Source organism: Callithrix jacchus, chromosome 6 (assembly GCF_049354715.1).
Source record: "Callithrix jacchus isolate 240 chromosome 6, calJac240_pri, whole genome shotgun sequence".
Classification (NCBI taxonomy): domain Eukaryota; kingdom Metazoa; phylum Chordata; class Mammalia; order Primates; family Cebidae; genus Callithrix; species Callithrix jacchus.
Window position 1 is genome coordinate 151,036,481 of NC_133507.1, and position 18,202 is coordinate 151,054,682.

At 40.8% G+C, this 18,202-nt stretch overlaps 1 protein-coding gene across 2 annotated transcripts in view; it reads right to left on the minus strand.

Annotated features, from left to right (window-relative positions):
- Positions 1–18,202, minus strand: part of DNER (delta/notch like EGF repeat containing) — a 379,011-nt gene that overhangs the window by 166,026 nt on the left and 194,783 nt on the right. For both annotated transcript variants that reach the window (XM_002749868.6, XM_054258006.2), the window contains exon 6: positions 5,860–6,013. In XM_002749868.6, the coding sequence (XP_002749914.3) occupies positions 5,860–6,013 (154 nt within the window). The remainder of the gene's footprint in view (positions 1–5,859; positions 6,014–18,202) is intronic.

The following is an 18,202-nucleotide window of genomic DNA, read 5'->3' on the forward strand; positions in this document are numbered from 1 at the left end:
TGCTATGGTCTTGATGTCAATTGAAAGTCGAAGCATTACAATCATGCATTGCTTAATGATGGGGATATATCCTAAAAAACGTGTCATTAGGTGATTTTGCCATCATGCTAATGTCATGGAATGTACTTACACAAACCTAGATGATATAGCCTACTACACACCTAGGGTGTACAGGCTAGCCTATTTCTCCTAGGCTACAAGTCTGTACAGCATGTTATGGTACTGAATACTGTAGGCAATTGGAACACAATGATAAGTATTTGTGTGTCTAAACATACCTAAACCTAGAGACGTTACATTAAAATACAGTGTTGTAACCTATGGCACACCACTGTTCATGCACATCTAAACATATCTAAACAGAAAAGTCGCCATCAAAATACATCATTGTAACCTTATGGCACACCACTGTTCATGCAGACCATCACTGACCATCAGTATGCGGCCCATCATGGAGGTGATACATGACTATACTCCTATGATTGATATTGTTGTTAGAAGGCCCAAGAAGATTCCTATATGCCTACATGTGTTAGGATATGCTATTAGCGTTGAAGAATTAAATCAGCATAGATGGTAACCACAAAATTCTTTTCCCTATTAACAAGCAAAAATAGTTAATTATGTTTCTAGAAATTTCAAATAAATGGTTAAACCACGATAGTGCAGAAATGCTGAGAAGAGAACAGGCACAATTTAAAATACACAGGTATTTAGTTATTCTGAATTCTGTTTGTAGCTCTGAAGAAATAGGGACACATTATAAAGTCTCATATACTACGTATTTGTAGAAATGATGTATTTCTGAAGATTATAAATAAAATTATAAAATAGGAAACTGAATCCCTATTTCATACTACATATATGTAAATCAAATTCACGTTGATTAAAGACTTCGGTATAAAACAAAATTTTTAAATGTTTACTGGAAAATACAGATTAACATCCTTTAGATCTTCATGCAGAGAAAGGTTTTCTTAAATCAGACATAAATGTGTTAGCCAGAAAAGTAAACTGAGAAATATAATGTCTATTCCTCAAAAGACCCCTTGAAGTGAAAAGACAAATTACATATTTATAATTTGTATAACAAATTATTAGTATCAAAAATAAAGAATTCTAACAAATCAACAAGAAGAGTGCATGCACATACACAGATAATGGCTAATAAACATATGAAGAAGAGTTCAGTTTTATTAGTGATCAGCAGACTGCAGAGACCATAATGAGATACCTTTTTATACCTATCTAGTTGGCAAGCATTAAAAATTCTGACACTATCACCTGCTGAAGAAGATATCAGTCTACAAACTCACTCATATGCTGCACGTGTGAGTAGATATGAGTGTAACACTTAGAAAAAGCAGTTTGATATGACCACCTGTAATTGGTCAATTATATATTTTATGTTCCACAATTTTACTTCTAGGTATATACCTGAAAAACCTCTAGCACCTATACAACAGAAGACATACAAGAATGCATAGCTGTCCCTGTTCATAGAATAGATTAATGGAATTTTATATAGCTGTCAAGAACGCCAACACTATGATGGATGTCTTAGTAGTAACAGTAGTAAGTGACAAAGGACGTACCAGAGAATTGCACGCATGATACTCTTAACACGAATCATGCATGATGCCACTTTTATGAATTTTAAAATAATTAAAAATAAACATTTCTATTAAAACATGTAAATAGTAAACTGATTAAAAAGGAAAACAAAGAACTGATCAACTCAAGATTCAGGGTGGTTGTTACCTCTGGAGGGAAAGGAGAGGTGAAGGGACGGATAAAGGAGGAGCCTACAAGGGTAGTTGTCAGAAATAACTTCTGTTTTTGGTGATGGTTTCACTGGTGCTTAGTAAATATGTAAAAACAGGCTAGAGAGTGTCACAAACCAAGTATTATCATCAATTCAATTCTGCGCACATAAAATCCTTTTAAAAAAACGAATCCCCTTTGAGAACAAACCCAGATAAAATATCAAATTGAAATCATGTCAGTCCTCCACCTGCCAGCTCTGATTGAGACTGCTTGCAGAAGGGTCTTTATTTGTTCAACAGTACTTCCAAAAGTGAAATTGCAAACATCTAAAAGATTTGTCAACAGAGGAATCGCTTAAAACATCTGTCTACATGTATACTCTTTCATTAATTCATCTCATCAACACATTGACCGAGCGTCCACAATTTGTCAGACACTGGAATACAATCATGAATAAAATTGATCCAGCCCCTGCTCTCATGGGGCTTAACCATCCTTTAAAAAAGAGAAGACAGGCGGGCACAGTGGCTCATGCCTGTAATCCCAGCACTTCGGGAGGCTGAGGCAGGTGGATCATCTGAGGCAGGAGTTTGCGATCAGCCTGGCCAACATGGTGAAACCCTGTCTTTACTAAAATCACAAAAATTAGCCAGGCATGATGGCAGGTACCTGTAATCCCAGCTACTTGGGAGGCTGAGGCAGGAGAATCGCTTGAACCCAGAAGGCAGAGGTTGCAGAAAGCTGAGATCACACCACTGCACTTCAGCATGGGTGACAGGAGTCAGGCTCCATCTCAAAATAAAATTAAATATAAAATTTCAAAAGGGAAGACAGGCAGTAATCAAAGGGTCACACACACAAATGTATGCTGAAAACAGACAGTGTCATGAAGGAAAGTATACAAAGGGCTACAGAAGAGAAAAATGGAGAGAGAGTTAGCTTGAAGCCGTTAGCTAAGACTTCCTGAGAAAAAGGGACATTTAACAGAGGTCTGAAACAAGAGACATCTGGGAGTAACTGACCAAGCTGAAAGGAGAGAGGAAGAAGTGCTGTTCAAGCAAAAGGATGAGAGGGTGGATCCTGTGGCAAAGGAGAGGTCGAGGTATTACAGAGATAAAAGGTCAAGGTGGCTGGAACCAGGGCAACGGAGTCACAGGAGTGAGATAAGGCTGGAAAGGCAGGCGAAAGACATACCATGGTGTGAACGAGGCCAAGGATTTCTACCTCTATCCAAAGAGCAACATGAAGAAGATGTTTAAGCAGAAAAGCAACTACATCAGAATCTCACTGGCAGGGATCCCCTGCAGCCATGTGGAGAATGGAGGATCTGGGGCATGGATGAGACAAAGGCCGATGCTCACTTAGACATGAGAACTCTAGCTCTAGGGTGCAGCATGGTCGAGAATTGCTGGCGAAACAGCAGGAGGTCATCTCAGCAGCACAGGCAAGGGGCAAATGCCACTGGTCTGCAGGTATTGGCAGTGGGCTGCAGAAGCTGGAAGACTTGAGAATCCTCTAGGTAGTAAAACAGAGAGCATTGGAGGTGGAAAAAATATGAAAAGACAGGGAGAGGGAGGCACCTAGGGTGACTCATAGATGTCTGGCTTGAAGAAATGGATTTCCATTTCTTGCTGGAAGGCAAGCTGTGTGGGGCTGGGAGCATGATGAGTTCAGTTTGGAGATGACTGAGCTTAAGATGTCCTGGGACACCTAAATGGAGATGCCATGTAGGCTGTCAAGTACATAGGTCTGGAGGGGACTCTGACCTGGAGATAAAAATTTGAGAGACACCATGTAACTGTTAAAACGAATGAGGTCACTCCATACAAACTGATATGGTAGGATGTCTGTCATCTACTGCCAAATACACACTGAAAAAAAGAATGTTATGAAACAATATGTATAATACACTCACTTTTTAAAAACATGTCAAAAAATACTTAATCATCTGGCCTGCAAGAGAAATATACACAAGCCTACCTACACACACACACACACATACAAACACACACACACACACACACACACACACACACGCACACGCACACATACAATGAAAGAATATACCAAAAGTTTAATCTATCCCTATGATCTGATGAAGTTTGGCTGGGAATAGATATGCAAAGGTCTTCCACTTTCATAAATTTCTGTGTTGTTGGCCCTCTTGTTTCTTACAATGAGTGGTTACAAACCCCAATGCCCACTTCACTCCGTCCCTTTTTTCACCCCTAACTCCCACCTTATCCTGAATCCCCATCCACTGGCAGAAGCTGGCAAGAGAATGGGATGGAAAGAGGAAAGACAACGTCAGCTTTGCACATTGTTTTATAATAAAACAGGAATAACTTGGTGTTTGCTCTTAGGATGCATCAATGCGGCTGTGCCAAAACATTCCCTGGTAAAGGGCCATTCCTGCCCCTGAAGGGTTTGTAATCAAGTTGGCTGAGCAGTAAGTCAATTAAGATGATTGTCAGAGCATGAAGTCAACGGGCACACTGTCCACTCCACTCTCCCAAGAGGCCTCTGTGAGCTCTGAGGATTTCAAAGTCTCGTGTAACATCCAAGAACACAGCACACTAATCAAGAAATGTTAAAGACTTCTCATTGGGGAGAACAAGGTAGGAGGAACTTGAGCTAACAAATGTACATGAATGAAAGGAAATTGATATAAGTGGGAAGATTAGGTGGCTTTTGTGGTTCATCCTAGGTTTTTCTTAAGTTACTTAACATAATCACCCTGTACAGTGCCAGCCCACACTCAGTACATCTTTGTGGAACTGTTTTTAAAATATCCAAGCCTCTACTGGACCGAGAATATCATCTTCCCAGAAGAAAAATCGTCTAATGCTGAAACAGAAGCATTCTAATGTCAGAAAGCCAAGGGACATATTGTGCAGCCCCATGTGAACTTTCTTCTTCCATTCCCTGATTGCATAAAGCATGGACTGTTAGAATCAAATGAGATTTTGAAGCTGCCTTGTTCAACAACTGGGCATAGCATTGTTTAACCATCCTTAATTAAGAAGTGTATGCTGAAAATGTGGAACCAGCTCAAATGCCCATCAATCAATGAGTACACAAAAAAACTGTGGCATATACATATACACAATGGAATACTACTCAGCCATAAAAAGGAATGAATTAGGCTGGGCACAGTGTCTCATGCCAGTAAACCCAGCACTTTGGTAGGCCGAGGGAAGTGGATCATCTGAGGTCAGAAGTTCAAGACCAGCCTAGCCAACATAATGAAACCCCATCTCTACTAAAAACACAAAAACTAGCTTGGTGTGGTGGCGCACGCCTGTAATCCCAGTTATTTGGGAGGCTGAGGCAGGAGAATTTCTTGAACCCAGGAGGCAGAGGTTACAGTGAGCCAAGATCACACCATTGCACTCCAGTGAGACTTTGTCTCAAAACAAAATAATAATTCATGGCATTCACAGCTACCTGGATGGAATTAGAGACTATTACTCTAAGTGAAGTAACTCAGGAATAGAAAACCAAACACCGATGTTCTCACTCACAAATGGGAGCTAAACTATGAGGATGCAAAGGCATATTCAATGAACTTTGGGGACTCAGCAGGAAGGAGGTGAGGAATAAAAGACCACAAATTGGGTTCAGTGTATACTGCTTGGCGATGAGAGCACCAAAACCTCACAAATCACTGCTTACTTATGGGGGCCGGGCGCAGTGGCTCAAGCCTGTAATCCCAGCACTTTGGGAGGCCGAGGCGGGTGGATCACGAGGTCAAGAGATCAAGACCATCCTGGTCAACATGGTGAAACCCCGTCTCTACTAAAAATACAAAAAATTAGCTGGGCATGGTGGCGCGTGCCTGTAATCCCAGCTACTCAGGAGGCTGAGGCAGGAGAATTGCCTGAACCCAGGAGGCGGAGGTTGCGGTGAGCCAAGATCGCGCCATTGCACTCCAGCCTGCGTAGCAAGAGCAAAACGCCCTCTCAAAAAAAAAAAAAAGAACTTACTCATGTAACCAAATACCACCTGTTCCCCAAAAGCCTATGGAAATTTTTTTTAAAAGTGCATGCGGACATACACCTAATAACTGTGAACCATGTGTATATATCCTACCAGGAAGGCAAACACAAGTGAAATTGCTCCCATCTTGCTTTTCGTTTGCATCAATGCAGCTCGCATTGTTCCGGCAAGGTTTCCTTTGGCAAGCATCGTATTCTTCACAGAAAGTGCCCACGTACTGCTCCTCACAGGTACAGGAAAAAGTTGCCTAAAACACACACAAAAAAAACACAGTGTCTGTTACTTGGCACCTCTCAATGGTGTGCTTTGTCTGTGAGACTCAGAGTTCAAAAGAACCACTCCCTTTTTATAACAAGCCATTTAATCAAATCACTTCTGTCATAATCTGGTTGAAATCATCACTTTGAGAAAAATAGTATGTTTCTTTACAGTCTAATCTGAAACACATTTTTCTATTTCTTTGTTCATATTTATCCCTGCCATTTTCAATATTCCTAAAATAGAAATGAAATGAACTTGTTTGAAGCTAAAATTGAAGTTTTGCTGACCAGACATGGAAATGACAATTTTGCTAGAGCAGATAGATTGTGCTACAGCCATTAAACTAGAGGTCACTCCAACCAGCTAAAATCCTTCAACACAGATAGCATTTTCAACAAAAACGTCATGAAATGTCCAACCCAGACCACCCTTCCAGAGCACTGAGAAAATGCACTCAATCACTCCATCAACTGGCCTCAATGTACAGCCATGCAGATTACCTGACTGCAAGGGAAAATAAAAGGAGCATAATTAAAGTAACCATTTTGTTTGGCTTATGATATTAACCTTATGTTAGTAAAAGACCATAACTCAGACACGGAGAATGGAATTTGACTTGAAGCTTCATTTCGGAGATAGCTGTAAAATGCAAACGAAACTGTGTTTCTGTTCCCTTCTCAATGCCAGCCTGGGGGTAGTGGCATGTCTGAAAGAAACGGCAAGTCTGACCCCAAAGCCTAGGCAAGGCAATACAGATCATTACAGAAGATCGTTATGAGGAAGAGAGGAAGGGAGGCAAAGGAGAATGACATTAGCAGATTTTACTACTTACGAAAATCTAAACAAAACAGACAAAAGCCCCCTGCGCAGCTCATCCCCAAGCCTGGCACATGGGGAAGGTGTTCAATCTCTACCATTCCCCAGCCATTGTCCCCTCACCCTCCCTGCCTCTCCCTGGCCTCAGCCTCCTGCTGCTAATCTAAGAAAGAGACTCACCTCTTCTCCATGTACTATCAACTCAGTATCCCCCTCATAAGCACAATCCACTGCCCGCCTTGCCCTCAAAGAGAAAAGGGTTATCCATTCTTCTCTTTAGTATGTTTTTGTCTCTCAATCAAGTTTCATAGTTCTTGCACATTTCTTGATAAATTTGCTCCTGAATATGTTTTTGTAGCTATTGAGAATGAGATATTGTCTTCATCCTATTCTTGGTAATACCCATGATACTTGCTAGTTATTATCACTCAGGAATAAAATGCTAGGGTTTTGTTTCCAGTTATCAAACTGAGCTTTCAGTACCAGAGTTTTTAGTTGATTCTCAGGTTTTCTACATAACACAAAGCCAAATAATAATAATAAATCCATAGCAATTGCAAATAGTAATAATGTCATCTTTTCTTCTTCATTTCTCAAGGTTACATTGGCAGCTCTTCCAGAATAATTTTGGCCTCAAAGCTGTGTTTGTAGAATTTACCACTAAGTAGAATGTTGGAATGACTGTGAAATTTTATCAAATGCCATTTTAGCTCCGATAGAAATTATCTATTGTTTTCATCTGTGACCTTATGCTTCCGGAAGGAATATCCACTTAAGTCATTATGCAAAATGGTTTTAATATGCCTGGCTTCTATTAGTAATTATATTTCTAGTGCCTTCCATTTTACTCTCCCTCTACCCTCTTTCCCCACAGACTTTTTTTTCTAAGAAAAAGCTGTCCCTTGCACATGAGGCCATGTTCTACACACTGTAGAAGGATGCCCCTTACAACAAGTGACTGAACAAGTGTGAAGACTCCCATCCTCAGAAACCAGCCAGAGGCCAGACAATAGAATATGACATTTCGCTCAACCAAACTGCCAGATTTTATATAGGTGTCTTTCTTTTATTAACAGAATATGTTTTTGTTGTTGTTGTTGTTAAGGGATTATGACAGGTCCTTGTAATCTGCATAATCAAGTCTCCTTAGTTTAATAATACATTCTTCAATTATATCTTAGAAGCTTTAACAATTAGAATTTCTAAAAATAGCCTTTCTTCTTAAGCCGGAGCTATATTTTCTGCCTTCTGTTTCTATCATCTCTCACCTCTTTGTGGTAAATGGAAATTCCCTCTTCATTCTAGCAGTAAAATGAGGATCTATCTGTTTTTTCATCATGTTTTGAGTTTTTCCCTTTTGTATTGTAGCTGGAAGCTAAGAGAAGCTGTCAGAAAGCTATTTTTTTTTTTTAACAGGAAACTCCTTTTTTTAGAACTGTCTTCTAAGGACAATCTTGCTCAAATGCATAACTGAGTACACATTTGATATCTGCATGAGTCCTGTTTGGAGCCCTCTGTGTGTCAGAAGATTTGTGACCATCTTTGAAATGTAAATGCTGTGCATGCCCAGTGCATACAATTCCAAAGCAGGCCTCCAGATTATGATAAATTACTATATGTCATTGGTCTTGGCAGCTGTCCTCTAAAATTTACTTGGTTTGTATCCAGACATTCCATATTGCAGATAAATTTGCTTGGTTATTTGAGGGATACATTTAGCATGTAATTCATCTAGTATGTTCCATGGAAAATATGCTGCTTATGGAAATAAAATATTAAAAGCCTCAAATCAAATATCTTCAAGTTAGTTTTGTTTGTTTGTTTGTTTGTTTGTTTGTTTTTTGAGACAGAGTCTCACTCTGTCACCCAGACTGGAGTACAGTGACAGCATCTCAGCTCACTATAACCTCTACCTCCCAGGTGCAAGTGATTCTCATGCCACAGCCTCCTGAGTAGCTGAGATTACAGGCACCTCCCACCACACCTGGCTAATTTTTATATTTTTAGTAGAGATGGGGTTTCACCACATTGGCCAGGCTGGTCTTGAACTCCTGACCTCAGGGTGATCCTCCCACTTCAGCCTCCCAAAGTGCTGGGATTACAGGCATGAGCCACTTGTACCCAGCCTCTTCAAGTTAGCTTTGATTGAATTTAGAGATAAAACAGAAGCCATTCATTTGGTTTTGCTTTATCACCAGCAGGAACTTGAAAAGAAACTATTGAAACAATTGCTTTTGATAAAGTAAAACACCAAATTGATTCTTAACTTTTGACTGATAGATGAGGAAAGAGGTTAACAAATGTTTAACATATTCATGACCATACAATTTTAATTAAATATTTGTATATTCTCTATCATAGCATCCATAAAGATAGATTTCTCCCTGTCTATTTTCTAGGAGCAAAGAGTTTTCCTATAATATTAAAATTTTTGTTTTGATAGTTTTAAGACTGTTGACTTGTAAGAGATCACGAGTGTTTATTATAGGAAACTATGTTAGTACCTCTTTTGTGAAAAACCCTGTTTGACCCCTGAAAGTTGTAAACTGTTACTACCAACCTTGAGAAGTTCAACTCACTGCCTGGGATATCACTAATCACTTATGTAGGTCCAATTAACTCTACCAGCATAAGGGACGAAGTAAACTTACTTAAAATGAGCTCTTTAGCTAAATTACAGAAAGATACTTCCTTATAAAAGTATTAAGTACATGGAAATGTACTTATCAAGTAAAATGATCAATGACCCTTAGAGATTAATTTAAAAACCCTATATAGAATCTCAATTTTCCTCAACAGCTTGAAGTCAAATATGCCATTTGTACATTAATGAAACTTTCTCAATCAGTCCATTGCGGGAAGACGTAGTGCTAGCTATTTGGGAAGCTGAGGGAAGACAATTGCTTGAGCATAGGAATTTGAGGTTGCAGTGAGCTATGATCATGCCACTGCACTCCAACCTGGGTAAGACAGTGGAACACTGTCTCTAAAAAAATTAAAAAATTTAAAAAAATTAATAAAAGAAACTTCTAGAATAAAAAATCAATCACACATGCATTCACTTATTTGTCCATTCAACAAATGTGTATTAAGCACATACTACGTGCCAGGCACTGTCCCGGGAGCTGAGGGTCACAGAAGTGAACCAGACCCTGAGGATTATATTCTAGTAGGGTTGACTGGCAATAAAGAAAATGGATGAGAAGATGGTATTGTAAATTAGGTTATAAATGCCACGGGGAAAGCAGAGAAAGGGAATAGAAGAAGGGCTGTTACGAAGGATATGATTTAAAACAGAATGTAGAGAAAATGACAACAGGGCCAAGACTTGCTGGAGATATAGAGTGGCCATGGAGGCATCTGAGGAAAGTATTCCAGGTAAGGGGAACAGCCAATGCAAAGACTTCAAGGTGGACCATGCCTCACATGTTCAAGAAAGATCCAGAAACCAATGTGGCTAAAGTACAGCAAATAACAGAGAGTAGAGTGACATGGGTCACTGGGTGTACAGCCAGATCACGTAGGATGGAGGTTTTCAACTAGGGGCCGTATTATTTCCCAGAACACATTTGGCAATGTCTGGACATACTTTTTGGTTGTCACAGCTGGGGGCTTGCTGCTGGCATCTGGCGGATAGAGCTCAGGGGTGCTGCTAAACACCATACGATGAACAGGGCAGGCCCCACGGCAAGGAACTATCCAGTCCCAAACATCAGTGGTGCTGAGCTTGAGAAACCCTGATGGAGGCTTTGTAGGCTAATGTAAAAACCCTGGCTTGGTATAAAATTTTGGAAAGGAAAGTTCTTGTGCCAGAAAAGACCCAAAATTGCACTGTACATAGTAATGTTACTTTACATTAAACTACCTGTTTCATTACGATAGTTTATTTTATCCAGATAACACCCAGACCCCGAACCTAAGTAATCCCACAGCCATCTCAAAGCGGAAGTTGGATGGTTGTTTATTCGGGGAAATTATGCCTGGGTCTACCATTTTCACATGATGACGTCAGTCCTACCATCTTAGGTGATCTTCCAAGTATGAGAGGTATCATTACTCAGCATTATAAAATAACTGGCTCTTACCTGATAATTTAACCCGAACTAGGTGTCGTTCAATATTTATTCATTAATTCCATGCATTCAACAAACATTTTTTTGAACCCTGCCACGTGCCCAGCAATACTGTGCATGCTAGAGATGTGGAAGGTCAAACGGACACAGTTCTCACTCTAGTGGAAGCAAAGGACATGTTCTGCGTCAGATAACAAACACCCTAGAGGGACAACAAACATATAGTTTCCTGTCACGTTGCATAAGTGCTATAAAGGAGTGTAAATTGATATGAGGAGACAGAAAGTGACAGTGGGGTGTAAATAGGCTTTTACATCCATCAAAGTCTAGTTGGAAAGACTGAAGAATCGTACATACGCTGAATTCACCCCTTCCTCCATGTAGTCAAGGTTTCTACACTTAAATCAAGCTCAACCATCAGAAAACTGAAGCTTGGACCATATTCTCTTGTTCCTGTGGCAGAGCTGTTTTCATCGAGTTGTTACTTCACCTTACACTCTCAATTAAATATTGAAGAGCCCTATAAGAAACATCCCTGTTAAACCTAATATCACATTTGCTATGAGGATATTGAGAACATTATATATCATATGTCACTTCGTGCACCATTTATGAAATCTCAACCCAAGAAAACTCAGTCATTTAAGTGCCACAGTTTTGCTCGTCTGTAGAACTGACGCTTCATCCTTAAGAACGATGCAAATCATGTAATTATTCTTTTTCCCCCCCTTTTTGATTTGGGCGTAAGCTCAGGGTCTAGTTAAAGTTTGGCTTGAACACTGGGCTCCATGACTGCATGACTATTTCTCCTTTCTAACTTGGATATTGCCTTCTAATTAATTTATGTATTCCCTGATTCTGACTTTTGGAGCATTTTCTTATTTCAATACTTCATGTAATATCGAGCCAAATATCATGAATAAATCTAAACCCCCTAACACAGCACTCAAGGCCCTTGACAGTCTGGCCCCAACCACCTTTTCTGTCTTACTATCTGCAATTTTTACCTCCCTCAGTAAAGCCTACTTGTTGGTGAACAAATCATTCCAGTGAGATAAGTCCGCTCAGCAGCTATATTTCTTGCTTTATGCATCAGAAATTATCATTCTACTTTACTTTCTCCCTTAAAGAACATATACAGAAAATATACTTGTCTTTTTTTGATATCCCAGTGAAATGAACATGAAACACCCAGCTGACTAGACACTGAATTTCATTGTTTATAAAGATTGCTTCAATGCAATTATTGCATTAACCTTCACCAGGTCTGTCAGGTGGGTATTATACCAGATCCATCTTATGAATTGAGAACAGAATCAAAAAAGAGGTCAGGTAAATTATGTCAGGTGTCCCAGCTGGCAAGCAGAAGGTCAAGGCTTGAACTTATATTGTCTCATTCCAAATCCTTTGTCATTCACAGCTGCATACTGTCCTCTCATTACTATGCTGGCCTCGGGTTCAGAAGATGTGTGTGGGGGTGCCCTTTACCCTTAGGGGCATCTGCCAGGTCAAAACTCTCGCTAATGAGTCAAGAACTAAAATAACCCCAGCAACGGTGGCATTTTAGTTCTCGTGCCTCATTTCTGTGGGTTTTCTGCCTCCTCCCTTGCTGTCAGGCTGCCTTAGTTAGCTCTGCATTACTGACTGTCCCTCTAGTACACTGACTCGAAGTTCTTATAGTCTGAGAATACTACTGAATGTATTCAAATAAGGTGTCAGGATAGACTAAAAACGATCCTATCTGGTGGTTGAAAGTACCTCTTGTACATAAAGCGCCTAATAAAACATGAACAGACTTAGAAACTTCAGGAAATTCTTCACCAGAATTGGAAGTCCTTGATGTCTGGGACTCTAGCTACTCAGACATAATAGATGCTTAGGTGTTCATTGAAATAATCTGATGTCATAATAGGCTGCTTTAGGGGTAGTCTTGCAGGAGAGTTCTACACAGACCCAGGGTCTTCTCCTCCTTCTTCCTTGTCTATCTCTGATATCCTGGGTTTTGCTGTAAGAGCGTCAGAGTCATTCTTTGAGTACATGTTTATACTAACTAGGATAACTGAAACCAGGATTAGGAGGACAGTCCCAAGCCAAGAGATGACTAACAGGTCCCTAAATCTCTGATAATGAAATGGAGATGATTCAAGCCACTACTTGCTAAAGGACCCTCCAGGCCAATTTAGATTTCCATCGTGAGCCAATCTAATTCCAAACAACATCTGGGTTATTCCTAGTTAAATGTCCAAACATCTGCTAAGTCAAAACTCTGGCTAATGAGTTGATAATGGTTGAAAGTAGGTGACACAGGCATGGTGGTCTGCCAGTTACTCTATTTTTATATATGTTTGAAATTTTCCATAATAAAAAGTGTTATTTTTATTTTAAGAATCTGGCTAAGCACCAAGAAGAAAGATAAAACTTGGAAACATTGGAATTCCATTTGAGCATCCCACATCAGGCTCCTCCCCATGGAATCTGCCATTGCATCTGCTGGACTGCTGCGAAGAACACTGTAAGCATATGACTGAGTCCCTGCATATGAAGTCCCACTCCAGAGATTTATTTCATATCCAAGCGCCAGGAAAAGCTCTGCTTACCCTAAGGGACTGACATGTTTTCTCCTTGTGGACAACATAAATCACATAACAGAGCACGTTTCCCTCCAAACAACCCGGTCAGCTTGAAGAAAAGGCTCAGCCATTCCTATGCCAAGGGAAGGTCTGGTTGCTTCTCGGCTTCCCCAGTGTACTGGGGTCATGAGGAGGGCATGCCCAGGCCCAGCCTTGGTGGGAGGAGAGGAATTCCTGTTTACAGACCCTACAAGCAAAAAGTCAGAAGACCTCTCTAAACCAGTTCCCCACATACTGTCAACATCAAGTAGACTCTGTTTCCTAACATTGGAAAGCTCTGGAATCATTTCTCTCCGAGTTAATGGAGAAGTTTCAGGAGGCTGTCTGAAGATTCCAGGAATAAGAGCTTTCTGCAGCCACTTTTACCAAGAGTTTATGTTGCCCTAAGCAGCCATCAGTGGGAGGAAGGCAGTGTGTCCCGGCTAACTCATGTAACAATACAGCATTGGTCAGGGTCTAGCCTGGACTGACCATCACCCCAAATGCACTGACCCTGAATCTTTGCAGAGGCCATGGAGACCTTGTCCTGTTAACCCTCAGCCAAGGATCTATTAACCCAACTCCGAGGCTGTGGGAACCAGATAAAACAGTCATTTAGGTCTGAAACTACATAGGTGACAGACACTGAAACCTAGACACAGAACAGTAACCACTGCATAAATTTTCATTTGATTCAGCATAGGGAAGCTATGAGTAAAGGGTCAGAAAACCAGTCTAGCATGCTTTTAGCCAGGTAGAGTTTAGCCTCCTACTAAACCCAGATTTAGCATTTCAAGAAGCAAAAAGGACTATGTGGATGTAAAATTTGAAACTACCTGAGAATTCCATTTACAATGTAAAAATGACCATAAATGCCTTTTCCTGAACCCAGACCACACAAGAACACCTGGAACTTAGCCATAGAGACAAACTGTTGCCTCTTTGGGGGACCACAGTGCTCAAACAAACCTATGAATGACATGTTTTAAATTCTTGTCTTTTGGCTGGGTCTTGTTGTTCTATTATTCATTACACATTAATGTAAACAACACATGCCTGTCACTTATAGCTCATAATTTTATTTTCCCATTATTCTTAGATATACTATCATTCTTTCATTTGGGTTCATCAGTAGCTTATTAAAAAAAGAAAAGACAAACGTAGAAACATGCAGATCATCTCAGCATTAAATTCAGGACTTGACATCCATGAATTCATAGAATTCATTCCTTCAGCCTAAATGTTAAATTTTAAATAATAGTAACAATAATGAGAGTCCTGCTCTTTCCTTCCAAGGACATCAAAGTTTACTTTACTACTCAGGGGAGAAGAAAGCAAATGTCTTTTAGGAAATGCTGTAGAAGCCTGTCTTCCTAAAACCAGGTATATGGGTCGGCAGAATGGAGATGTTCAAAAGCAGCTTCCAGCCATATCCTGGCAACTATGTGTCCTCAGCACTCTCGGAGTGGTTATAATTAAGCATACGATTTCCATGTAAGCAGCCTTGATCTTCGATTCACACACATCTGTGTATTTACTTGCTGCAACGTTCTAATCCATTAACAAAAGTAAAGTTTGACTTTAAAAGAAAAAAGAATGTTACTGAAAATTCATCCTTTATTGAATTTCCCTGAAAAAAGAGCCTGTTCCCACAAGAAGACAACATACCATTCTACTTATTTTAAAATTCCATTTAGCCCTCCAGTTATTTCCTGTGTTATATCAAAAGAAAATGGTATAAAAGAATACTTAAAGAAATGAACATTTTTATGTGTCAATTACTAACAAGAAGGGCTAAAGAATAGAGAATCTGCCCAGCTTCTTCCTCAGGCAGTGAACAGTGGTAACTATTCCTAAAGATGGGAAGCCGATGGGAACAGGGCGGACAAAGCTAACATCCACTGATGAAAGCCCTGCCACGGGCCAGGTATTACGGGAGGCTTCTTTCATTTAATCCTCCCAGCAGTCTTCCAAGATAGGTATAATTTTTCCATTTCGCCAATGAAGATACAAATCAGAGAATTTAAGTAGCTTGCTGAAGATCACACAACTCATCAGACACAGAGAAGCTCAGATTGGGTCTCATCATAAAGACCGTCTTACAGTTTAAGACATTCAGAGCCACAAGATAGGAGGGACGGGACTCAGACCACATCCTGAGAAATGTGATGAGGGGAGCATGCTGCACTGGGTGGGAATGGAAAGGGGGTAACCCCCAAAGGCCTTGTCCACCTTCAGATCTGGTGGCCCTGGGTTCCAGCCCCATGTAGGGCACAAATCCTATCTGTGATTGTCCTGGCCCCAGAGATCTCAGGTCACTCCAGAATGCTCACAACACATTGTGGGATTCCTTCCTACTCTTTCTGTATTTATTTGCTAGACTACCATCACAAAGTATCACAGAATAGGTGGCTTAAACAACACAACTTTAGGCCGGGTGGTGGCTTATGCCTGTAATCCCAGCACTTTGGGAGGCTGAGGCAGGTGGATCACAAGGTCAGCAGTTCAAGACCAGCCTGGCCCACATAGTGAAACCCTCTCTCTACTGTAAATGCAAAAATTAGCTAGGCATGGTGACGGGCACCTGTAATCTCAGCTACTCAAGAGGCTGCGACAAGAGAATTGCTTGAACCCAGGAATAGGGGGTTGGGTTGCAGTGAGCTGAGATCATGCCACTGCACTCCAGCCCAGGCGACACAGCAAGACTCTGTCTCAAAACAAAAAACAAAAACAAAAACACAACTTTCTTTCTCATCACTCTGAAGAATACACAGCCTGAGATGACAGTGTCGACAGAGCTGGTTTCTCGAGTCCTCTGTCCTTGGTTCGCCCATGGCCATCTCCTCCCCACGTCTTCAGACGGTCTTTCCTCTGTGTTTGTCTACATCCGAATGTCCTCTTCTTAAAAAAGACAGTCACATCAGATGAGGGCCCACCCGTATTTCCCTTTATCTCTTTAAAGTGACCTCATTTCACCTTACCTCTTTAAAGAGCCTACCTAAATATGGTCACGCTCTTAGTACTGGAGGTTATGACTTCAACATACAAATTTGGGGGACGGGAGGCCACAATTCAAACCATCCTAATTCCCCTTCCCCTTTCTGCTTATCCCTCCAGCTCTTTTCAGAGCAGCCTTCCTCAAATGCTGCTTTTAGTCCTTCACAGATACTTGATGCTTACTGCATTCACCAGCTTATCCTAGAGGGTGTACAATATTCCTCGAACAATTGCTGTGTGAAGAGGTTAGCATTACATGTGCAGACACATAAAACGTAGTTCATGTGCTCCAAGAACCGACAATCTAGTTAGAGGAAAAGTCTGTGTCATTCTCACCATCATGATCATCTTCACTGTGAATATTTATTAGGCTCTCAAATGCCGGGCCCTGTACTAAAGACTCTACAAAATGCAGTTATCCTCATAGCTACCTTTGAGGTTGCTGTTATTGTTATTCCTATTTTATAGCTGGGGTAACAGGTACAGAGAGGGTGAGTAAACTGACGAAGTTCTGCCAGCTGGTAAACTGAAAAGCTGATATTCGAATGCAGCTAATCTGATGGCAGGACCTGCTCTTTACATTAGAAGAACATGAAACACAGATGGCAAAGCAGCATAGCAAAGGAAAACACTACCTTGCTTGCTGAGACCCTGTTCCTGGGTCTTCTCCCTTTTTGAACATGGGCAAGTAATTTATATTATTTATTGCATAGCTTCCTGTCGGGCCTCACTTCCGTAATAGGAGAAAGTAAAAGGAGACGTGCTGTAACCCAAAGATGCTATTATTTATGTTATGTTTTTAAAATTTAACTGTTGAAAGCTCTAAAATGACACAACTGATATTTGAAAACACCTATCCAGTAACAAAGGAGTCCGAGCAGACACAAATACAATTACCATATCATGACACAGGATGCTTGACTGGCCCTCCTTCCCATTCCTGGATGAGTGAGGCAATGAAATCAAATCAAATCACAGGCTAGATTCATGGACCAGGCTGTATGCAGATATTAGAAATTGGGCTGGGGTAAGATCCTCAAAACCCCCCAGTCTCTTTTTTCCCATTAAGATTACCCATCCCTTCCCAAATCTTAGAGATGGGGAAGAATCAAATGCTCAAACAGCTGTGGAGACCAGGCAGAAGCTACACCTGCACCTGGCCCAGGTAAAAGGGCGGAACCCTGATCCCCTACAGAGAGCCCCTAGCGCCCTGTTTCAAACACTCTGATTGCTCTGGGTGGATCCTAGGTCAATCCTGAGTGGCAGGTTTTGTCCTTCTGGGGCTGAACCATTGAGTTCTCAAGACATTTGTCACCAGCTAAAACTCAAGATCCTAAGATAGGGAGACAGATGTGAAGAACTCTCCTACGCGACACCCCCTTGAATGACGAGGCCACTGTCTCAGCATCATTCTGATGTGCAGTTCTCTCTTCTCCCTTCCTCTATCCCTGTTTCTCTGCCTCTTCTTATTCCCTTGAGGCTCCTTGACATATGTGGTTCATAACAACACAGGCCACAGCTAAAAGATACACATGTGTCTCGATGCCCATCTTCAGCCGGGATGTGGGCCTTCTGCCTGTGTCTTAACTTTAACCCAGCTTCACTTTCCCAGTCAACTTATAATTATTTGCTCAGTCTTCACATGGACTTTCCTCTTAATTGGTTATTTTATAGTTTATA